Here is a 25219-nt window from a genome sequence, read left to right as displayed (position 1 = left end):
CAGTTTACGCAGCGCAGGGACTAGGGAAGTTCGCCGGCTGGGACAAACACCACGTGGAGTCACCGACTCTGGCAGCAACTCCTCCGGGAAGGGCGTACCCCAGCGACGCTACGGGCAACGCCTCCACTGCCAGCCAATGAGAAGCGGAGACCGCGTCAGGGTTTTCGCTCATTGGGTGTGCTGGCTCCTCCTCGCGGGGTACGCAGCTCTTCCAGGCCTCTAAAGTCCCAGCCACCCAGTCACCGTGTCCGGCTTTTGCGTGTTCGCTGCAGGTCCTAGGGTTTCTTTAGCTCCCTTTCGTCTGATTCTTCGGAGTCTTTCTCAAGCCCTCACGCACCGGTTTCCTAGTTTTTATTTTCTTCGCTCTTTCTCTCTCCATCCTTCTCAGCTCAGCATGCAGAAAAAAGACGTCTCCCCACACGGTTTCCTGCCTAGCTTCCAACATTTCGCCACGCAGGCCATCCATGTGGGCCAGGAACCAGAGCAATGGACCTCCCAGGCATTAGTGACCCCCATCTCCATGTCCACCACGTTCAAGCAAGGGGCTCCCGGCAAGCACTCGGTGAGCTGGGTCTGTCTGGGGTGGTCCAGCGTTGGGCGGGAAAGGAGCGGTGGCTTACAAATTAAAAAGGCACCCAATTAATTTATAAAATGGCATATTCATTAGAAATGCAGCCCGGACGGATGTTTGCTACACTTGTAATCCTCTTTGCAATGAAGTTTTGTTTTGGATGGTCCAGTGATCATATTTCTTTTGATAAGCAGAACTAGAAGGAATAGTTTGTCCAACTTGCCATCTAGATTTGGACTGAAATTCATGTGATTCTGGCAAATTTGCAGCTCAAAACTGAAGGTCATAACTTCCTTGAATTATTTTTAGCAGCAACAATTATAAAGATATAATGAGTCAGCTAAAAAATTGTTTTACAACTCATCTAGAATCAGGATAATTTCCAATAGCTGCATTCAGTTATTAATAGTTATTAAGTACTTGCTATGTGCTAGATACATACTTACATATGTTATATCATGTGTATTACGTGGGTTGCCTCAGATAATACTGACAACAAACACCCCTAGTCTGAACTAGGTTTTCATTTTATGAAAAAAACTGAAATTAGCCCAAGGCTCAAGGCTAAGTGCTGGAGCTGAAATTCCAGCTCTGTTCTGGAATCCCACATTTAGGCATTAGGCTACATTGTGCTCTGCTCCATTAATGCTAGCAATAATCTAACTCATTGCATCATTTGGGCAGTGTGGCTTAGTATTGAAAAGCACAAATCATGTAGTCAGGATCTAGGTTTGAATTCTGACACACCTGTTCTGAGCTGGGTGACTGTGAGCAAAGTTACTTAACCTGTTCAAGCCTCAGGTTGAGACTTACCACCTAAATTGTTGATATCTATATTAAGCTGTATGGTACATTATAATTGCTCAGTAGTTTGGTATTTCATGGTGTTTACATTTATATTTTTTTCATTTGATCCTCAAGACAACCAGGTCAGAGGGCAGGACAGGTATTATGTACTTTTTATCGAAAAGGAACTGACCCAGAATCAAAGATAAATGATATGTAAGGCTTATGGAAGATCCCCCTCTGTTAATCATATATCTTTTTCCCTTTTTGGTAGCATACTTGATGGATCTTGACGTATTTAAAAGTTTCTGAAGTTGAGAAAAAGTTAGTTAAATGAACTTTGTAGTTCCTGAAACTTGGTTAATCTTCAAAAACCTCGTTAGTGTATTTAAGGTGTTTCTACAATTGGTTTAGGATGCTTCTAGCTACTATATTTTTGAATCAATATGTGTACATACAACTTGTCTTCCCAGCACGTGATTTGTTCCTGGGGCAAGGTTTTGTGAACTGTGGCTGCAGGCGGAGCTTCAGCACAAAAGTTACTATTTAGCTACAATATTAATAATTAAATGTTATCAGAGAGCCAGCAGGGATGGTATAATTAACAAACTCCTTAATATCTTTAAAAATCAGATAAGAGGACTAACGAGATTTTGAGGAGCTGAATGAGAAGCATCTAATTCTCCAGTTCCATTTGGAAAGCTATTAAATGGGTGAGAAAGTAGGAATTTGCCTGTAAAATATGCTTCCCCCCTCCCCCTCTGCAAAGTTAAATCTCTGCAGTGAATACTTATAGAAGCATGGGGTACCTTTCTGTGGCAGTGGTCACATGAATCCATTTTTTTTCCTGTCTGCTGAGTACAGCTGGAGAGTCACATCAAGTACGTGATGGTGGTGAGTGACGAGAATATCTGGAGCCCTATAAAATATGTCTACTCTGAAAAACAAGGAAACAAAGCAACAAAACACACACACACACACCCCAAAAAAGCAAAAAACAAACAAACAAAAAAGACACCTAATACTGGGAGTTCCTGCATCAGAAACAAAGGCATAAAGAGTGGTTGTGTTTTGTTATGTGCTTACAGGAGGCAGAGGGTTGGGGGTTGTGTGGAAGGTGGAAGGGAGAAAATTATAGAATTTTTTGTCAGTGTTTAAATTCTAGGTTTGGATTCTGGTGTTAATATTTGGCATTACTTTTCTCACAAGGATTAAAAAATCATGAGGATTAAATAAAATGACTGGATGAACACAGCTAGATGGTGCAATACTCATGAAAGGAACATAATGCAAAATTTTAAAGAGTATTGTGTGAACATACTTTGTCAAGAATCACTGTCTATTTTTTGAGTCACTTTTGTAGAGCCAAGATATCCTTGAGTAATTGTAGAATCTGTTCATAACTTCCTGTTGGAAGCTAAACAGAACTGTATCACTTATTAGGAAATGAAATACAGGCTAGAATTAGGTTTTCTCTGTTGACTCTGGTGACTCCCCTTCTCTGATATCCCCAGATTAATATGTAAAGTAAGTCTAACATAATAATAATGCTGATAAAACAACCAGTTATCTAGTTGTTAGCATATACTAGGCACTATGGAGAGGATATATATTGTCTCATTTTATCATCACAACAATTTTATGAACTAGGTGTCTATTTTATTCCCATATATGGATATTGAGATTGACTCTAGGAAATGTTAAGTAACTTACCTGTTAGCATGTAGCTCAAAAGTGGCAGAATTCTAATAGAGATTTGGCTGACTTCACAGCTTCTCCACATCACTACACTGTTACGCTTTTAATGCGAGATATGTCATGAATAAATAATAAAAACTATAGTGGAATAAACTCATAGTTGTGGAGTTACCTGTGTTTGCAACTCTGACAATACCTTTCTTAGGATGAACTCTGACTTCTTTTCTTCAGGGATTTGAATATAGCCGTTCTGGAAACCCCACCAGGAATTGCTTGGAAAAAGCAGTGGCAGCACTGGATGGGGCTAAGTACAGTAAGTGGTGTCCAATTCCAAGTTTTTTAACATCTGGAATCTACTCTTACATATATAAAGAGAAAGACAGGAGCACTGAATATAGAGCTGGAATAAAATAAGGATTAGCTAGTTCAAAAGTCTTACTTAACTAAAACATTGAATTATTTGCCCAGGATCCCATGAATTAGGCAAAATGGCAGAATTTTCTGTTTGGTATTCATGTAGATACTTTTTTTTTTTTTTTTACAGGACAGAGAGAGAGTCAGAGAGAGGGATAGATAGGGACAGACAGACAGGAACAGAGAGAGATGAGAAGCATCAATCATCAGTTTTTCATTGCGACACCTTAGTTGAGGGGTTGGGAACCTATGGCTCGTGAGCCAGATGTGGCTCTTTTGATGGCCGCATCTGGCTCGTAGACAAATCTTTAATAAACAAATAATAAGGTTAAAAATATAAAACATTCTCATGTATTACAATCCATTCATTTCCTACCGCTCATGTTCATGGTTGTAGGTGGCTGGAGCCAATCACAGCTGTCTTCTGGGACAACACCAAATTTTTATTGGATAATGCCTAATGTATACAGGTCGTTGTATGGCTCTCACAGAATTACATTTTAAAATATGTGGAGTTAATGGCTTTCTCAGCCAAAAAGGTTCCCGACCCCTGCCATAGTTGTTCACTGATTGCTTTCTTATATGTTCCTTGACTGCAGGCCTTCAGCAGACCGAGTTACCCCTTGCTCGAGCCAGCGACCTTGGGTCCAAGCTGGTGAGCTTTTTGCTCAAACCAAATGAGCCTGCGCTCAAGCTGGTGACCTCAGGGTCATGAACCTGGGTCCTTCCATATCCCAGTCTGATGCTCTATCCACTGTGCCACCGCCTGGTCAGGCTAGATACTCTTTATCTGAGCTGTTAGTATAAATAGATAAAAACTAAGTTATATAACGGTACCTATGAAAATATTAACTTTTTTTTATTTGGTTCATTCACCTGATTATTTGTGCCTGAGAAAAGCAAGCAAGGTACATTTCAATAGGCAGGTGCCAATGATAATGTGCTGTCAGAGATTATGGATTAATCCTTACATTTTTTTTATGGGTGTGCATTGCTATGAAATCATCTTTGTATTTTTATATAAATGATACTAAATGAGGGCAAAATACTGACTAGAAAATAAGAGTCTTAGTAGTTTTTTCACAGCAAGAGTATAGGAATTAGAAATATATAGTTTTGAGAGAGAGAGAGAGAGAGAGAGAGAGAAAGGGAGAGCGACAGGAAGGGAGAGAGATGAGAAGCATCAGTTTGTAGTTGCAGCACCTTAGTTGTTCATTGATTGTGTCTCATATGTGCCTTGATGGGGGACTCCAGCTGAGTCAGTGACCCCTTGCTCAAGCCGGTCATGGGGCTTTCGAACCCGGGACCTCAGTGTCCTAGGTCAATGCTCTATCCTCTGTGCTACTACTGGTCAGGCTAAAAATATTAATAATATGTTATTGGGTTTATTAGGGATTTGGGGGAGAGGGTTGGTTGTATTTTTGTTGAGATTAAACACAAAACTGAAATTTAGTGTTGTGTGGGGAACATTGTTTTCTGCAGGAGGTATAAAGACTGAGTGTCATGTCAGACACTTTTTCAAGTAGGATCCAGAAAACATGGTTGTTTTTAACTTTGTTTTGAAAGTTAGCCTTTTATGTGAATTATCTATTGGACTACAGATCTCCATAGTAAAAAGACTATAATCCTAACCTAAAGATTTCTAAAAGATTTCACAGCAATCTCATTTTTTTTCTGAGTTAATGGATTATTCCTCTGCCAAGCACAGGTGATTTTTTTTTTTTATCATCAAGATGATCTATTGATGTTTGTTAGGATATTTTCTTTTACGGTGTTTAATGTGCACAATTCCAGTTACTTTTTTATTATTTATTATATTTGTTCAACATGAGATCACATTTGTTTAAAAAGATGTTCAACATTCAAAAATTAAAAATAAATTTATTAAATTATCAAACATGTCCCTGGTCTGATTTTTGTTAAATTATATGCTCAATTACATATTCATATAATTAATGAATCATATCTTAGCTGTATTCCTCAAGTTTGAAATTTCTTTAGAGCCTGATAGTTTTAAACTGTAATGTGATTGACATTGCACTGCTAATTATCTCAGAATTTTTATTTTAATTTTTTTTTTTAATTTTAGAACATCAATCTGTTCCTATATGTGTCCTGACCTGGGATCGAACCAACAACCTCTGTGCTTCTAGTCGATGCTTTAACCAACTTCTGATCAGGGCATATCTCAGAATTAAAAACATATATATTTCCTTGAAGTGTTTCAGAGAAATGTTGTACCCCAGTTTTATCTCAGGAAAAACAATTGTCTTGAAGTGTTTCAGTGAAATGTTATAACCAAAGCAGATTTATATATTTTTATTATATATTTATAGATATTTTATCTTTGAAATGGAGAAAGGGATTTTGTAGTGGGGTTCATCATGTTACTTCTGGTGACTCAGCAGTGATGATTCTCCTATCAGTAGGGAGAGGGACATAAAATAATGCAAGTGAATACTGGAGGTGTCTTTAACCTTTCGGTCTGACTTTTTGACTTACTCTAACTTGGTTTTTATTTTAGGTTTGGCCTTTGCTTCAGGTTTAGCAGCCACTACGACTATTACCCATCTCTTGAAAGCAGGTGACCAAATTATTTGCATGGATGATGTGTATGGAGGTAGGTGACCTCTCACATTCATGTTGTGTCAACTGATACATATATACACATATATATATTTTTCAAGAGAAAGAGAGAGGGAGAGGAGAGACAGGAAAGGAGAGAGATGAGAAGCATCAACTTGTAGTTGTGTCACTTTAGTTGTTCATTGATTGCTTCTCATATGTGCTTTGATCTGGGGAGGAGGGGGGACTCAAGCCAAACTAGCGACCTTTGTGCCCAAGCCAGCGACCATGGAGTCATGATCCCATGCTCAAGCCAGCGACCCCATCCATGCTTAAGCTGGAAAGCCTACACTCAAGCCAGTGACCTCAGGGTTTTGAACCTGAGACCTCAGCATCCCAGTTCAGTGTTCTGTCCACTGCAACACCACTGGTCAGGCTCAACTGGTATTTAAAGATAATAAAGTGGGTCCTGAATTATATTAACAATGTTGCCAAGATTATTGATTATTTATTGTCTTTTAAAGGTGTAATGGACACCCCTTGGTGGCTCAGACTTGGTAAAAGAGGAACATACATACTTAGGCGTATGCTTAGTAACTGCTTATAAGAGAGATTGAATAATAATAATTTTATTTAAGCTGTTGAAAAGAGGATGTAGGGCTTGATCAACTTTTAGACATATTCTGCTTTAGGGAAGACAGTGATAAAAGGAGACTATCCTAGTGTAATTTAAAATTTTCACTAGCAGTGAAGATTAACTGTTGTAGCCCTGGTAGGTAGATCACTCTCAAAAGAGCTTAACTCTACCCATCCCTTTATCTTCCACCCTTTTGTTTTTAGGGAACCTTTTGAAAATTTGTTGAAAGTTACATACCCTTTCCTTAGAAAAGTGTACTTAAGATGACATACAACTTTTATCATTTTAATTTTAGGATCAAGTTGTCTGACCTTGTCAATGGATCCAAATTTAAGAACTTTCATTCTAAAAAGTTTAAATGCTAGTTATTTAAAATGGCAAGTGAATAGGTAAAGAAGACAGGTTGCCCTTACCTTTACAAACAAGACTGATTTTTGTGTTCAAAACAACACAAAATTTTCTGTAAATATGCATGTATATTTCTAATGCTTTCAAATAATTAAAATGTGACTTCTAGAGTATTATCATATTTGAACAAAAAACTTAAATCTGTAAGTTCTTTAAAGAAAGGGACCACTCATCAGAAATTACAAAGTGTTGTGTATTTTATCTTTGGTCCCTATGATAGTTTTTAAATTAAAATGATTAAATCTCAAAACTTTAGTTACTTTTATAATGCATTATAAAAACCTCATTGCAAATGTAGCACAAAATCTTGAAAATTTCTGCTGATTTTTAACAATTATTTATATTATTTTCAGTCTTGTATTATCTAAGGTCAGTCTCTACTACTCAAAAGTCTTAATATATTTTGATCAGAGTATTTAACCTTTTTTGGTCAACTATTAATAATAGCAATTTTCCCTTTAAATTTTGCATATGTAAATTTAAATTTCAGAACAGTGCTTATAAAAGAAATTATGCTAAGTTGAATGATTTATGATTTATCTTCTTTCACTGTAAATCTTCAGTAGTTTGATTTATATTGTCTCATTTTTCTGTTAATGCTTTCCGAATCATATAACAAAAAGATCAAGGAATAATAACCAGTTTTTTCCGTTACTATTGTTATATCTGCATAGTGAGGAAGCAAACGTTTTGCCATACAATTAAATAGCCAAATTAAGGAGTCTTTAATTTAATGCATGTGACCACGAGTAGATTCACATCCTAAAGAACTTGCTGCCCCAAACGAACTCAGGGGTTTGTTTTAAAAGCAAAAAGAAGCGAGGGGAGAGAGTGAGGAACATTTTTTAATACAATGTCCTTTCCATTTTATCTGATTCTCTTCTGCTTCAGGTACAAATAGGTACTTCAGACAGGTAGCATCTGAATTTGGATTAAAGATTTCTTTTGTTGATTGTTCCAACACTAAATTACTTGAGGAGGCCATTACACCAGAAACTAAGGTAACTCAGTTTTGTCTTTTTTTCTTGTGATGTTTTGTGGACATAATTTAAATCCGAATAACAAATTTTATTGGAAATCATCAATAAAATAAGATAGGTCTGGTGTCTCCTAGGTATGATAGCATAATGATTAGGTACATAAATTCTGGAGTGGGATTCAAATTCTAATTTTGCATCATAGTCGATATATGATTATTGGCAAATTATTTTACCAAAGTCTCAATTTCTTTATTTGCAAAATGGGGATAATTGTACTTCCTTTATGGAAAAGTGGTTGTGTGAATTAAAGGAGATAAGGCATGTGAAATGCTTAGTATGGTTTCCAGTACATTGAAACTGGTAAAAAATTTGTTAGCAAAAGAACACAATCAACTGCATTACCAAGCTAGTATTGGTAACAGAAGTCATCACAGAAATTGGATTACAGAAAAGGAAGCCTGCCAAGCTCCCCAAACCTTAAGCATAGTAGCTTTTATAGTGTTCTAAATGATACTTCAGCAAGATAATAGAAATAGAGAATGGACCACTAGCAATCTTTAGCCTCCATCCTGGGAAGCTTATGTGCCACCGGAAGGTGTTTTGTGCTTGAGTGAAAGGCATAGTGATAGTCTTTCTTGGGACCTCATTTAAATTCTGAATGGGTAAAAGAAGGAACAGTGTCTTTTATAAGCCAGCCCTTTCCAACTTTGCTAATGATTATAAGGTTTGAATTGTACTCAAGATTATGTTGCAGTGACTGCTAAAAAATGAAAATCTTTTCTTACACAAATACTTTAAAGGTTGACACGAGGGTGAACTTTGAGTGATAAAGGATTATTTTTTCAAAAGAAGTTTTTTGTTGTTTTTTTTTTAATCTTGTTTCGGAGAAAAGATACTTATGTAAATAGCTGATCTGCATCTTTCTAAAGTAGAAAAAGCAAATTGTGAGTATATTAATTATTGTCGACAGAACTGTATATAGTGTCATTTTACGGACTTGAATTAATACATTTTACCCCTGAAATATTTGTCTCATCATTTGAAGTAGATTTTTTGCATGTAAAATTGTATTTATTTACTTATTTTTTATAATGAGTGGGAATAATAAATTCTAACCCAGGAATATTCTTTTTTATTTTTTTTACAGAGACAGAGAGAGAGTCAGAGAGAGGGATAGATAGGGACAGACAGACAGGAACGGAGAGAGATGAGAAGCATCAATCATCAGTTTTTCATTGTGACATCTTAGTTGTTCATTGATTGCTTTCTCATATGTGCCTTGACCGTGGGCCTTCAGCAGACCGAGTAACCCCTTGCTCAAGCCAGCGACCTTGGGTCCAAGCTGGTGAGCTTTTTGCTCAAGCCAGATGAGCCTGCGCTCAAGCTGGTGGCATCGAGGTCTCAAATCTGGGTCCTCCGCATCCCAGTTCAACATTCTATCCACTGTGCCACCGCCAGGTCGAGCTAATATTCTTTAAATAATTCAATTCGTGTAGAATATGTATTACTTTAACTACCTTATCTTTTCTACAGTGAAACTCTTTATAGGGTTTTTGCCCATTTATATAGATAACAAAAAAGAAATATTAATTCTTTGAAAAAGAAATCAGTAGATAATGGGATTTAGTACAGTGGCACCTTGTTTAACAAACAATTCCTTTTGTTTTTTTCAATAACTATCAAGCATCTAAGATTTTAGTTATTTAGATTAGTTATTTAAATTTTGGAATATACAGGTATATATGATACTGTCTCTTTTTTATGAAAAATAACTATAAAATTAACTTGCATACTTTTCTGCTTATATGTATATTATCTCATTTGATCCTTATAACAACTTTCTCAGGTAAACATTACCAACCTCATTGTACAGATGAAGACTTTGAGGAAAATAGAGGGCAAGTTACTTGGCTACGACCTCTTGGAAATTTATGGGGACTGGGATTTAGATTTGAGCCTCTTCATCGTCCAGTTTCTTCTGATGTAGCCTCCCAGGTGGCTATACTATATGGGATGTATGTTTGTGCAGTGTTTTTTATATTGTCTTTTACTGAATTGTTTTAGCTTGTTTGGATTGAAACTCCCACAAACCCTAACTTGAAGATGATTGACATTGAAGCCTGTGCACACACTGTCCATAAACATGGAGATATTATTTTGGTCGTCGATAACACTTTTATGTCAGCATATTTTCAGGTAAATGCAAATAAATGTTTTGATATGATTGGTGGACTACACAGACACCTGTAATTGGTCTGAGAAGGTATTAACTAATGGTAAAGAAGGCCCAATTATAATTATTTGTCTAATCAATAACTATGATTAAATTTTAAGAGTTTGAAAATGATTTTAATATAAACAAGTCCTTCCTTTCCTTAGGTTAATATCTTGTATGTAACTTTGTATATTTTAAATGTTATCTTAAGTAAAGCTTTTAGGTTTTCTTAGGATGTGTAAACTCTGAAGTGGTCTTATTTTGTGATCGTTTTTGTCTGTGCCTTGCACATAATAGGGACTTGAATTTTTATGTGCCAGTTGCAAAGTTAGTAATATTATTTTTCAGTCATCCCTAATATGTTTTTATCTGACCGATCTTCCAAATAGAAGGAAAAGAAAAGCAGTACTCAGTGACATCTCAATGTATGTCACACATGGATTATTTCTTGATTTCTCTTCCTTCTTGCTATTTCTCTTCCCTCAGTACCCATAGATTATGCGTAGTCCTTTACTTTATTTGCATTATAAATTTATTATTTGTATTATAATTTTACATTTCACATTATAGCTATAAGTATTTACAGAGCTCTTTTTAACCTATATACGTCCCTACCCACCCCTTTATATACATCTTACCCCACGTACAAACTTTCCCATTTATCCTCATTTCTTTCCAATTTTTCTCTTGCTTTTTTTCCAGATCCTCCTTCCTTTCTGTTCTGTTTGCTTCTCTTGGTAGATCATCTAGGGATCTCCGTAATCGAGGAGTTGTCCACCCCACCCCCTCCCAGTTCTCCAGCTCTTTCCTCTGAGTACCCTAACTTTGTGTCCTTTCCTTACTGAGAATTAATTACCTTTTCCCTGCTCTTTCCTTCCTACCTGTATTCTGTGGTCGTTCTTATTACATTTCATGTAGTTCACTTTATTATGCAGAATTCCTGAAACCCCAGCTCATGTTCTTTATCTCTTCACTTAAACGTAGGTTTACAGTATCAGTTGTTTACATTTCCCCTCTCCTGCTCTGCATCCCTGAAGTTGGGCGTGGCTTCTGCCTTCCTGTGACTGGCTGACTCCCTGGCAATTGGCATAAGTTGGTCCTTCACCTTCCTTTGTCTTATTCAGAAGGCATTACCGTGTTTATTTTCCTTTCCTGAGACACTCTTCCTGGCTGAATTACATTCAGACGGTTTCATGGGCCACTTAACCTTCATGATATTTAGTGGTCGCATGGTGTCCAAGAGGATCAGTTCTAAGAACCCCTGTGGATACCCAAATCCACAGATGCTCAAGTACCTTAAAAAAATGCCATGGGATTTGTATATAGCCTGTGCACATCCTCTTTTATACTTTAATGCATCTCTAGGTAACTTACAATACCTAGTACAATGTAAATGCTACGTAAATAGTTGTTATACTGTGTTGTTTAGGGAATAATGACAAGAAAAAAAGTCTGCACATATTTAGTACAGATGCAACCGTATTAAGCTTAATTACATAGTACATATCAGCAACAGTGTAACTTAAAAAAATATATTTTCCTTCTGTGGTCTGTGAATGGGGACCATACATATAGAGCATTGACTCTTTCTTTAGCTGCTTCTTGTATAATTTTTTTTGTATGTGTGTGACAGAGACAGAGAGAGGGACAAATAGGGACAGACAGACAGGAAGGGAGATGAGAAGCATCAGTTCTTTTTTGTGGCACCTTAGTTGTTCATTGATTGCTTTCTCATATGTGCCTTGACCGAGGGGCTGCAGCAGACTGAGTGACCCCTTGCTCAAGCCAGCGACCTTGGGCTCAAGCTGGTGAGCCTTGCTCAAACCAGATGAACCTTCGGGTTTTGAACCTAGATCTTCTGTGTTCTAGTCCAATGCTCTATGTACTGCGCCACCGCCTGGTCAGGCTCTTGTATCATTTTGTAACAGAAAACCTGGTAAGGCTGTCTATTTCTAAGTCAATGTCTCCTGGCATTATCTGTGTATCACAGTGATTTTCATTCTTACATTCTTTATCTCAGCTCCTTACCCCATATACCACTTAGAGTAGGCCATCAGCATAGGATTGATCTGGCTGAGTCACAGTGAGTCCTGTATATTCCCAAAGAGATGGCATGGATTGTTTTAGCCTAGGCCTACCCAGGTTACTCATCAGCCTTGGCCCTCTTTCTTTTATTACTGTCACAAAAATAGGTCCAGTTTTTCTACCTTCCTGAAGCTCTCATCACATTGCTCATGACAGGGATGGCAATTGGCCTCATTTCAATCTGGATTCATTTCATTTAAATTAATCAGAATCATATTGTTCCTAGGCAACCACATGTATTGATTCCACAAAGCAAACCTGAAAAGGTCCTCCCACTGTTTTATCCTCATGAAAACTGGATATATTCTCTTTCTTGCCCACCTTTTCTCTTTTGGATCTTCTATAAATCTTACAAAAAGCAAAATGGACAGATTTACCAGCATAAAGTTTCAGAGTGGAGCCTCTGGATTCAGGTAGTGTGGGTGTGAGCCCTGGCTCTACCAGTTTGTTAGTCTGAGTGATCTATTTTATTTTTCTTCATCCCTTCTCATCATCTGGACAATTAGATTCATAAAGGTACTGATTTTATTGAGTTAGTGAAGTATTTTGCAGTGCTTCACTGGGTTATATCAAATATTTAACATGGTTCTTGGCACATAATGAGATCAACAGATGTTAGTTATTGGTTTTTCTATTTACCATAGAATTTACAGAATAATAGTCCTAGAAGAGACCTTAGACGTCATCTAGTTTGATCCCATCACTTTAGAGAAGAGCAAACAGAGATGGAGAGAGTGCTTGGAGCAGTATCTTACTTAAAACCTATTTATGAAATAGGCATAGCCCTCTACATGAATACCTTCCAAAGACTAAATGACCAACGATTTAAAACATACACCACCCCTGCTGCCCCCCCCCCATTTTATTTCAATGGAAATATAAATGGAAAGATGTTGATTGTATGTTGTTTAGTGAATAAGCTGATTATATCAAAGACATTTTAAGACTAAAGGATTAATTTTTAGGACAACTGAGTGAGGGAAAACAATCTAAACAAATTTCTTTATAAGTGATTTAAACTTGGCAAACTGGTAAAATAAAAGAGTAATTAAGAGCCAAGATCGGCCTGACCTGTGGTGGCGCAGTGGATAAAGCGTTGACCTGGAAATGCTGAGGTCGCCGGTTCAAAACCCTGGGCTTGCCTGGTCAAGCACATATGGGAGTTGGTGCTTCCAGCTCCTCCCCCCTTCTCTCTCTCCTCTCTCTCCCTCTCTGTCTCTCTCTCTCCCCTCTCTAAAAAATGAATAAAAAAAAAATAAAGGTATATAAAAAAAAAGAGCCAAGATCATGGCAAACCAAACAAATAAGCATAGCATATATTGTCAGATTTTAATGATTCAAAATCGAAGTGATTAGTTTTATCTGACTTAACAATTGCTGAATGTTAATGTTAATTTTTTATGTGTTTACTGAATCAAGAATGCCAGCGTTCCTGCTGTAGGTAATAAATTTAGAAGCCAGACAGCAACTTCTCTAAAGAAACAGGTTCAGGAGACCTGTTGCCTTGAGTTTATCTGCTATTTCTAAAAAAAATTGTGCCTCTGGAATTGACTATTGGGTCCACTACTTTGTATTTTTATTTGGATCAGGGAAGAAAGGGAACAATAATATCAGATTTTAATCAGAAATGTTTTAATATGTACATATTTTTGAAAAGGTAGAATAGGAATTGTGGTTACACTAGCAAATAGGCAAGTAATGAATCATATTTTTAAGTGATCTTATTTTATAAAAACATTTGTTTTTTTCAGCGACCTTTGGCTTTGGGAGCTGATATTTGTATGTATTCAGCTACAAAATATATGAATGGTAAGAAATGCAGAATCTTTGTTCTTTTCTATGGATCGATGAAAATAACATAGGGCTTGACATTTTAATCCCTTTTCTTTTACTGTTAATCAGGTTTTCTCTGACTCATGTAGAAAGTAAAAAAATGCTACTTTCATTAAATACAAGATTTTATTAATAGCAGACAAAACTATGCTCATGATTTATGAGCAGAGGATTAACATTTACTATAAAAGAGTATATCCTGTTTATAGCTTAAAAAGAAACATTTACTTTGTATATGATTTTTGTTATTTTATTTTGGGTATGGTTTTTTTTTATAAATAAATTTTTATTAATTTTAATAGGGTGACATCAACAAATAGGGTACATATATTCAAAGAAAACATATCCAGGTTATCTTGTCATTCAATTCTGTTGCATACCCATCACCCAAAGTCAGATTGTCCTCTGTCACCCTCTATCTAGTTTTCTTTGGGTATGGCTTTTGCTACTGTCAAATTGAATAGTTTATGTAAACTTATTCTATAGGGCTTTTGTTCCAGAGATTTTTTTTTAAGAGAAAGCCACATTTAGAAATTATAAATTGAAGAAAAACATACATTATTTTTAACTTAATTTTTGTTTTGTTTAGGCCACAGTGATGTTGTAATGGGCTTAGTGTCTCTTAATTCTGAGAGCCTCCATGATAGGCTTCGATTCCTGCAAAATTGTAAGTATTAAAAACTCGGGATTATTTTATGCTCTCAGAGGGGCTATATTTAATGTTTGTATTTCAACTAAAAATTGTGAAGTGGTAGCATTCTACTGATCTAGAAAGAAATGATAACTAGAGATAAAAAACTTAGACATTTAGAGGAAAGTAGAAAAACTGGGTTATAAAGATACAGTTGCAGCATGACAGGCCTTTACAGTATGACACACAGGGTGAGTTTGTTATTTTTCAAATCCATGTTAATTTTTATTATAATGTGGTAAAGCCCAAGTGAATTTTTAGTTTTAAGACTTAATGGATTTTTTATTTTTAAACAAAAAGACATTTTGTATGATGGTTTTTTTACACTATACTTTTTATATCTGGAATGATGGTGAATTTTAAATAGCACTTAAGATATAAACTTATGTATGCATTTCAACAGGTGTCTATGCATCGCTTCTAGTTTGGATTGTTTAATTATCTCAGTGTAGTTGAAGCTATTTAAAGAGACTTTGATTAATAATTGCAGTTTGTCGCATAAGATACAAGACACATAAAATACAAAATAATGAGGAATAAAAATGCCCTTCTTGGAAATAAGTATTAAAATAACAGAAAGGGGCACTGAGAAGGGAAACCAAAAATTATTGCTTAATAAGTTTCATTTATACAAAATAGGAGTGCAGTCCATATCCTGGAGGTGTGTAAAGTCTTAGGCTGTGTTAGACCAAAGCTAAATAGAATTATGGTAAAATATTCAGTAATGGGAGCTGAATTGTTTTTATTCTCTATATGCTATAATACTTGTTCAAAGAAGAAGGTTCAGCCATGTGCAGTATGTCATTTTATTAAGATTATAGAACGGACTATTTATGTTCATATTCAAAAAGTTATTGTGTTTGTACATAGTTTTCGTGACATGCTCTCATTTTAAAGCCCATTTATCTAAGAATATTTTATGCTTCATTCTTATGCTTCTGACTTGATATATTAATTTTGCCCTCTAAAATTCAAGCATTAGGTGTTGTAGCTAGCTTCTTAGAAACACTGTAATGAAAAAGAGAGGTCAGAGCATGTGGGTTCCTACCCACCTTCACACTCACTCAGGATATGCTTATTTTGCAGCTATTGGAGCAGTCCCCTCTCCTTTTGACTGTTACCTCTGCAGTCGAGGTCTGAAGACTCTGCAGATCCGAATGCAGAAGCATTTTGAAAATGGAATGGCAGTTGCTCAGTTTCTGGAATCAAATCCTTTGGTAAAAAAGGTTATTTATCCTGGTATGTTAATCTGATTTTTAATCACCTTTTCTTGGGATTCTAAGGGTTATCCTAAGCATCTTGCATATATAACCTTTATTTGTAAGTTAGGGGCTTTCATATATTTTTATGTTTTCATTAATTATTGAACACTGCATGAGAATTGATTTCTCATGAAACTAGCCTGGTGCATAAGATAGATACTAAGCAAGAGCAATCCAGAAGGATATAATTAACAAGGGGTAGGGCAGTCAGTGTGGAGAATGTTCCAGGTTGTAGGACAGCAGGGGCAAAGATCCTGAGATGAAAATAGAGCGTGGTATTTCTGGTGTGGTTAGAACATGGAGAGCGTAGAAAAGATAGGTCAAAATGGAGCTAGAGAGATAGAGGCAGGGGCCAGAACAAGTAGCCATTGTGTAAAGATCATTATTTGGCTTCTTTGTAGTTTACTTAAGCAAACAGTGATTTTTTTTTGGTTTGTTTTGAAAGTGCATAGCTGACTCTAAGCCTTTATTACAGGGCTTCCTTCTCATCCTCAGCATGAGCTGGCAAAGCGTCAGTGCACAGGTTGCCCAGGGATGATCACCTTTTATATAAAGGGCTCTCTTCAGCACGCTGAGACTTTCCTCAAGAACCTAAAGGTAAACCTTCAAAACAGGTTTTCAAATTGTAGTGATAAGACCTCACAGCAGTTCATTATCTCTCACTTCTACCCAAATCAGGTGAATGTTTTTGTACCTGCAGGGTCACACCCACAAACCACTTAATCATACACAGCATTGGGTTAGAGAACAGATATCTAAATATGTTTACTTATTTAACTCTTCAGATACTGCCATTAATTTGAGAGACAGAATGTTCTAGTGCATTGGTTTTCAATTGTATTTAGAAGTAAACCCCTTTTCCAAATGAAATAATATGTGAGACTTCAAAGTGTAGTATGTTGTTTGTGCAATGCACGAGGCTATTCTGAAGTCTAGTACAAGAATAGCTTTCCAAACCTTATGCCTCCCAGACTGCATCTGCCTGGGGTGAAGGAAAGGAGGCCTTGATCTAAATTTCACAGTGGCAGGAAGTTCTCAGGGGCACTGGCGGAGAGGTCTTCCAACCACACACTGAGCTTACATTGACTTCACACAGTAGACTGAGATTTAAATACTGTAGGTCAGGTCTAAAGAATTGGATGCTACCAGATTAGTCAAAGCCCTACTGGTATCTAAAATTTGTCTACCTCTAAAATCAGAAAGATAGTAGTGTATGTATAATTTAATATGGCCATGAGAGTAACTTGGTATGTTGGTAGAATTGTGCACCTGAAACCTATATGGTTTTGCTGGCCAGTGTCACTTCAGCAAAAATGAAACTGGAAATATCTGTATTCATGCTGCCTGTCACCACCCTGCCAAATAAGTAGAGACAGGGATTGAATCTTTATGGGCACTTTTTTCAAATGTCTGATAATCTGAGAAGACAGGGTCATGTATCCAAAGCCATCCCAAACCTTCATCCTGAGCCAACCTTTTTATAAAGTGAAGAAAAGGGTAGGTAAAAGTTTTGGAATTTCAAGGGAGAGTTAAACAGATTATAGTCAAAGTTAATTGCACCATAGTTCAGTCCATGGAGCACAAAGGCTTTGCAGATCCCTGGGGCACAAAAATGGATCTCTCTCAGATCTCAATAAGTCATGTATACCTGGTCAGGTATCCCAATTTTGAAACAAAGCTTTTACTTGCATTAGCCATTAAACCTATTGAGTATAATTAAAGCCACTATGACACAAGCTAGATTTGTGTGTGTGTGTGTGTGTGTGTGTAACAGAGAGAGACAAAGAGGGAGACAGACAGGAAGGGAGAGAAATGAGAAGCATCAATTCTTCATTGTGGCACCTTAGTTGTTCATTGGTTGCTTTCTCATATGTGACTTGATTGGGGACTACAGTAGAGCAAGTGACCTCTTGCTCAAGCCAGCGACCTTTGGGTTCAAGCCAGCAACCATGGGGTCACATCTGATTCCATGCTCAAGCCAGTGACCCCGCACTCAAGCTGGTGAGCCCACACTTAAGCTAATGACCTCAAGGTTTCGAACCTTGGTCCTCTTATGTCCCAGTCTGATGCTCTATGTACTGTGCCACCACCTGGTCAAGCAAAAGCTAAAATTTTAATTCTTGATTTTTCCCTATCAAAGTCAGCAAAATATTAAATAAATAGATAAAATAAAATAAAAAATAAAATACTTACAAACTTCTATGATACTATAACACTAAAGACAAAAACTGACTTTTTTTTTCTTTTGTTCCAAGGGTGAGTTAAATAAATGAATTAATAAGTAATACATACTAATAAGTGTTTAGACATTTATATATTTTTATTTAAAGAGAGACCACAAAATTAGGTTTCAGATGTAGTAATTCTGAGGTTTTAGAGCTCATGTTAAGAATTACTTAAGTATAGGGCCAATTAAGAAGATGTAAGGGATTCTCCTTTATCAACTTTAAATGTTTTAAAAGTTTACACATAATATGTCTAATTAATAAAATCATTGTTACGGATTTTCTCATTTTTTTCTCTGACTTTCTTGCCCAATTTTCAGTTTATTCATAATCACTATTTTCCATTCTCTCTTTCAGGCCCTTTTATTAAAATATATATATATATATTTTAGATTTTTATATTTTTATTTTAGTGGAAGATCTAAATTAATATTTTCTTTGCTGTAGTTATTTGCTCTGGCCGAGAGCTTGGGAGGATATGAGAGTCTTGCTGAGCTTCCGTAAGTATAGTTTCCTCTTTCTTAGTATTTTAACTTTGATGTCAGCTTTAATGATCATTTGCAAAAGGAGTATGATAAAATCAGAAATAATTTGGGATATTTAATAATCAGAACAGCATAGGACTGTCTAATCGGAATGGTTTCTAACTCAAAAGACTGGAGATTCTGATGTAATCTAATGGAGATAATTATCAGTACGATCCCAAATTTTGCTTCCACCCCGTGCTCTCTGAGGAGATCCCAGCAGTAGTTGTATGGTTGGCTTTCTGGCCTTTGGCCCAGGGCTGCTTGTTCTATCCCAGTCTGCCCTAGAAGGGAGGTTGGAGACTTTGTCCTGGAAGGGCTGATTCCAAGGCTCTCTGGGAAATGAGGACTGTGTCTCTGATGAAACGCCTCTGTGCCTTGATTGTCAGAGAAAGGCCCAACTAGATACCATCAAATATGTTTACCTTCTGTTTAATCTTGAGTGGCTCCATGTTGTTTGCAAGACAAACCCAAAATCGAACTTGTTATTCCTGGACTTTCAATATCTGACCCACTCAACTCATTTAATTTTCTCAAGGCACAAGAGGATATTAGAATATGAAGCAGCCTAAGATTAGGCAGTAGAGCACATTATTTGATGGACAAGGACATGAAGATTCAGAAAGTTTTCCTAATTACTCAGTTGTCACATGGGAATATGTTAGCAACTTAGCTGTTGAGGCTTTGCAATGAGGAGAGGTTTAAAAGCATCCTGGACCTGGATTTGAGACCTTTTCTACCAATTGCTTAGCCTTTGAGCTTCAATTTTTTTTTATCTATAAAATGCGCTTAATAATTAAAATAATGATTATCTTTTATTGATTACTTGTGCCACCATGCATTCCTGAACTGTATCCTGACTTCATTGTATGTTACTGTGACCATATATTGTAATTATTGTGGGGGCCAATCAACAGCATCACCTAATAATTTTCAACTGTACTAAATACACATGGTATATTTCTTTGTTTTAATTTCCATAAACAATTCTGGAATAACTATGCTCTGGAAGCATTTTACTGAAGGGATGTCAGAAATTTCCAAAATTTAGGCACATTTTCTGCCCTCTCATAATAGTAGTTTACAATTTCTGGGGAGAGTTATGCAATTTCACAAGGTTAAATAAACATGATGCCCAAATAATGACTCAAATAATTAAAGGTAACACCTATAGGTTTTTTAGTCTTTCAAGGAAATGCCTGCTAGTAAGTCTGGATTCACAAGAGGGCACACTCAGCATATGAAATTCAGTTATTTTTCATAGTAATGGCATGTATATTACTTTAAGGTAGGTCTCAAAAATAAACCTCTCCTGCTTTGTTTAGCGATTTGGTTTAAAGTTACTCGGCCCTCAGCTGCTCCATCTAGGCCATAACACTGATGCCAGTAGACAAGTGAATGTAGGTCACAGCTTGTCTATTCTGTCAGCCTCCTTCAGTGTCTCCCAGCTTGGCTGCAACGAGTGCAGCACTGCAATAAGGGAGAGGAAGCGGAGCCACTGGGTGTTGGGTTAGCCGCCCCCGCTTGAAAACATGTGTTCATTTTGGGATTTTAGAGAGGTTACTTATCCCCTCTCAACATCGGTTTTCTCAATTGTAAATGTGGATAGTCCTGCACCCAGCTCTTAGGGTTGTTGTGAGAGCATGGGGAAAAGTAATTCCGAAGCTAATGCCTTGATTCATATTAAGTGCCCAATAAATGTTGACTACTATTATGAATTGAATTATTTTTTATTAGGCATCGACTACATTACTATACTACAAGTACATTTCAGGTACTTGTAGATACTTTCTGTATGTTCCTTCCATTAATGACTGTGACAAACTTTTGAGATAGATGCTATATCCAATTTTGATTCATTAAAAAATGAATTAATGCACATAAATGATCTAGAGGACCTGTCCCATGGTAAGCACTCAATAAGTGATAGTTAACTATTCTTTCAGATAAGAAAATTGACTCTGAGGACAGGTAAGTTTTATAAACCCACACAGCCAGTATGTGGAGGGGCTAAGATTCACACTCAAATCTATTGGTTTCAGTGGCCTAAGTTCTTATTTCTACCTGTATACTCTCCTTCAAGGAATAAAGAGGCTGAAAAGGCAGAACATTTTAAGGAGGATGTTTGTGTGTAAAACTTCTTTAGCGTGATGAAAGAAGATAGCGATTTACATTGACCATGACTAAGATTTTCTTTCCATGGTTCTGAAGTGAGATAGCAGAAGGCAGCTGAGGCATTGATTTTGGGGGTACTGTGTAGGGAATGGTCGACTGTTGGTGGCAATGTACATATTAGGGCTCAGAAGACTATAAACTCCTCCGTGATGTCTCAGCCCACAAAAATTTCTCCTTCCTCTGAACTCTGGCAGTCCTTATTGTCATATGGGCTTGGCACTTGCTGTTGACTATTCTGTTCTGTGGATTATCATAGTCTTTTAACCTCCTGCCTTGTTATCTAGGGTTAAGGGAATATCTCATTCTTCTTGGTTTTCCGATTCTTACTATAGTGCCTTAGCCATAGTAGGTGCTTTAGCTTTACACATGGGCTATGTGCTGGAATTTCTAATGCACATTGGCTGTTGCTAGTGATCCTGGGTTGCTTTTTCTGGATCTGCCTCAGAAGGTCCAGTTCTGGATTGATTTCATTGATCTAGAGGAAATGAATTCTGGCTGGCTCTTGGTCCAAGAAGCCTCTTGTAAGTCCAGCTGGTTGGTCATGGGATATGTGATTTCTGGCCTCGGCTTCATTTAGGCAAGGTGTTAACATTCACACACTGAAGGCTTTCCTTCATGTGTGGGGACGCTTGGCTGGCACCTTCAGTGTCTGAATTGAGTGTACCTTACTGATAGTATAAAAATAATAAAAGATCTTGGATTTTTCCCTGACCAGTGGGTAAAGCATCATCCCAGAGCATGAGGTCACTGACTTGAGCCTAGAGTCGCCCTCTTGATCCCAGGGTCATAAATCCTGAGGTCACCAGCTCCCATCTCAATGGCGCCAGTTCATTCCCTAGGCCTTGCTTGATCCCAAGGGCACTGACTTGACCCTGATGGTGCTGACTCTACCCCAAGGTTGCTGTTTTGAGCTTCGGTCAGGGAACATGAGAAGCAATCAATGGCACAACTAAGTGAAGGAATTCATGCTTTCTCTCTCTCTAAAATAAATCTTGGATTTCACTTAAATAATAGAAAAGATAATATTAGCAATTCCTTAATTTTTTGCCTATGAAAAATTATAATCATATGAAGAATTTGATATTTAGAGTAGAAAAAATTTGTAGATAATTGCAATTTATGAGACAGAACTGTGCCTCTACTGATAAAATACAATGATCAAAAATTAGCTCACCCTTCCTTCTAGGGCAATTATGACTCATGCATCAGTGCCCAAGAGCCAAAGAGATGCCCTTGGAATTAGTGACACACTGATTCGACTCTCTGTGGGCTTAGAAGACAAAGAAGACCTATTGGAAGATATAGATCAAGCTTTGAAAGCAGCAGTAAGTTTTATTACTTTTGTGTTTGTGGGTGTGTGTTCATGAAGGTGTATGCTTAATCTTAGGAGTGAGCTTCACTATATTATTTTTTTCCCTTTTTTTTGGGGGGGGGAGAGGAGTTAGTGAGGCAGACTCCTACATGTGCCCCAGCTGGGATTTTCCCAGCAACCCCATCTTGGGCTGATACTTGAGTACAGAGCTATTTTTAGTGTTTGAGGCTGATGTGCTCTAATGGAGCTATCTATCCTCAGTGCCCGGGGCCACACTCAAATCAGTAGAACCACTGGCTGCGAGAGGGGTAGAGGGGAGGGGGAGAAGCAGGTGGTCACTTCTCCTGTGTGCCCTCACCGGGAATCAAACTGCGAATGTCGGTATGCTGGCTGACGCTCTATCCACTGAGCCACCAGACAGGGCCAAGCTTCATTATATTTATAAAGTGAGGCCTCGATATGGAAAAGGTTTTTTTTTTCCTCCCTACCATAAACAGGGTGTATAAATGTGCAGGGAACTCAGTAGTAAGTACAGGTTTAAAAGATGGTAGTATTCAGAAAAAAATCCTTAGAGGAGGTGAAGTCATTGCCAGCATGTTTAATAACCTATATTTCATGTGCACTGTTATTACAGCACTCTCCAAATGCACGTTGAGCCTAGTATAGCAGAACTGCTATTAAAAGTTGCTTCCTGAGACATCGTCTTCTGAAAAACTGAATGGATCAATAATGAACTTTTGCAGAATTTTCAAGTGAAAATTTTAAGGCACCTCATTACCTTTCATGACTGTAATTGTTCAGGGGTCATCCCTGTTGAAAACAGTTTCCTCTTTCCTTTATTATCATTGACAGGTTAATTCCGTTAATATCCTTTTGTTAATAATTATGATATACATTTGCTTTGTCAGGAGGTGAAATTTGTGTTGCTGTTTGAAATTGTGGTTTTTTTTTCATAGCTTAAGATTTATATCAATCATGTTTACATTATAGTGATAATTCATTTTGATATTTTCTGAAGAATTTAAATTATTAAATGATGTTTTTAAATCAAGTGTGATTTTTCATATTGTTGAAATCGATACTTAAAGCAACAGTTTACACTTGGTACCATCAGCCAAAATCAATGCTTATAAAGTCTACTGTGAAATTCCACTGATTTATGGTTGTATTTACTATTTTTAAAAAGTAAATCTAATTATCATATATTTCACTGGATATTTCTGTATGTGGAATTAACTTCTATTCCTGGGCCCTTTTAATTCTCAACTCTTTGAATTCTCAGCTACTTTGGTTAATTTTTATAAATTTAATTGTATAAATAATCTTAGTGTTTGCAGATTATTTATAAATTTTATGCTTAGCAGGTCAAAAGCCACTTTTATAGAAAGAAATAATACTTTTAAGACTTTATCTGAAACAATAGATTTGTGATGCTAAAGGAAGAAATACTTAAAACAGAATCTATTGTAGCTTAAATGCATAATAAGGCATAAGTCAAATAATTAGATTTTTTTCAATTTTTATACTAAAGCTTTCAGTTATTTGTTTACTATTGCCATTTGCTTTAGTTAAAAAAAAATTGAACTTGATTAACTGTGCTGGGTAGGAGGGCAATTCATACTAATAAACATTCTTCTTTGTACACATTCTGAATTACATGTATAGAGTCTGGAAATTCTCTATAGGCAGCAGCATTTGAGGTAAGTCATGTCACACTATGGTTTCTCGCTCACCTGATTTCTTGCCATCTCAGGAACTTAGAATTGTAATTAAATAAAGACCAGCCAAATGAGAAAAGCAAAGGCTATTTATTCTGAGCTTGCAAGTGAGTCAGCTACTATAACTTGTATTTTGGCAGAGACTCAAAGGCAAGTAGAACATAAGGAGTTATAGACATTTTAGTATCTGTTGATATGGATGAGAACTAAAATTTCCATATTTAAGACTGTCCCATGACTCTCAAATGGATAACATTAAATCACTGTTAAAATGTTCAAAAAAAGCACTAAAAACACCATGGGCAGACCAAGGAGTGGAAAAACCTTTTAATATAAAAAAGGGAAGACTTCAGATATGCCTAATCAGTGTTCTGCTGATATTTGGGAGTCTGTAGGCAGGCTAATTGGAAGTGAGGCATCTTATGTGATCAGTTAGGGATACATATATGGCTTTCTAGGGTGGATTCGAAAGTAATGGCAAAAATTAGGGAAGCTGTTCGTTATTTATCAAGTCCTAGATGCCTGACCAGGCGGTGGCGCAGTGGATAGAGCGTCGGGCTGGTATGAAGAGGACCCAGGTTCGAGACCCCGAGGTCACCAGCTTGAGCGTGGGCTCATCTGGTTTGAGCAAAGCTCACCAGCTTGGACCCAAGGTTGCTGGCTCGAGCAAGGGGTTACTCGGTCTGCTGAAGGCTCACGGTCAAGGCACATATGAGAAAAGCAATCAATGAACAACTAAGGTCTCACAACGAAAAACTGATGATTGATGCTTCTCATCTCTCTCTCTGTCCCTGTCTATCCCTCTCTCTGACTCTAAAAAAAAAAAAAAAAGTCCTAGCCATTTGGGACAGATTGTTCCAGGAGTGATTGTTTAGCTTCCTGGATTGTCATAGAGATAGCAATAGGTTTCCCGCAAGTCTGACTCCTAAAAGGCTGGCTTCCTGGGTTGTTTACTATAAATAAGGGAGTTGGTTTTCTGGGAAGGTTGCTGTAGATTGTAAGTCAAAGTTTTAGTTTTATATATAGTTTATCTATTGTCCATTTGTATATTCAGTCTCAGAGATTCTGATGAGCAGAAAGTAGCTACCATTGTTAGGGTTCTCCAGAGAAACAGAACCAA

At 36.9% G+C, this 25219-nt stretch overlaps 1 protein-coding gene across 1 annotated transcript; it reads left to right on the top strand.

Moving 5' to 3' along the window:
* The first annotated feature begins 200 nt into the window (after nt 1-200).
* CTH (cystathionine gamma-lyase) lies at nt 201-23432 on the top strand. Its single transcript, XM_066268898.1, has 12 exons — nt 201-562; nt 3287-3368; nt 5994-6089; nt 7971-8080; nt 10124-10255; nt 14111-14168; nt 14782-14859; nt 15970-16122; nt 16621-16742; nt 18818-18870; nt 22256-22394; nt 23016-23432. The coding sequence occupies exons 1-12, from the start codon at nt 395-397 to the stop codon at nt 23034-23036; spliced, it is 1212 nt and encodes a 403-aa protein (XP_066124995.1). The 5' UTR covers nt 201-394; the 3' UTR covers nt 23037-23432.
* The last annotated feature ends 1787 nt before the right edge of the window (nt 23433-25219 follow it).

This window comes from Saccopteryx bilineata, chromosome 3 (assembly GCF_036850765.1).
Source record: "Saccopteryx bilineata isolate mSacBil1 chromosome 3, mSacBil1_pri_phased_curated, whole genome shotgun sequence".
NCBI classification, from domain to species: Eukaryota; Metazoa; Chordata; class Mammalia; order Chiroptera; family Emballonuridae; genus Saccopteryx; species Saccopteryx bilineata.
This window is presented reverse-complemented; position numbering and strand designations above follow the sequence as displayed.

Excerpts from the sequence above, each read along its gene's own strand:
- CTH (XM_066268898.1), top strand. The coding sequence starts at position 395 with ATGCAGAAAAAAGACGTCTCCCCACACGGTTTCCTGCCTAGCTTCCAA. Across the intron at positions 14,860-15,969 it reads GCTTCGATTCCTGCAAAATT|CTATTGGAGCAGTCCCCTCT; the intron begins GTAAGTATTAAA and ends CTTATTTTGCAG. Across the intron at positions 18,871-22,255 it reads GAGAGTCTTGCTGAGCTTCC|GGCAATTATGACTCATGCAT; the intron begins GTAAGTATAGTT and ends CCTTCCTTCTAG.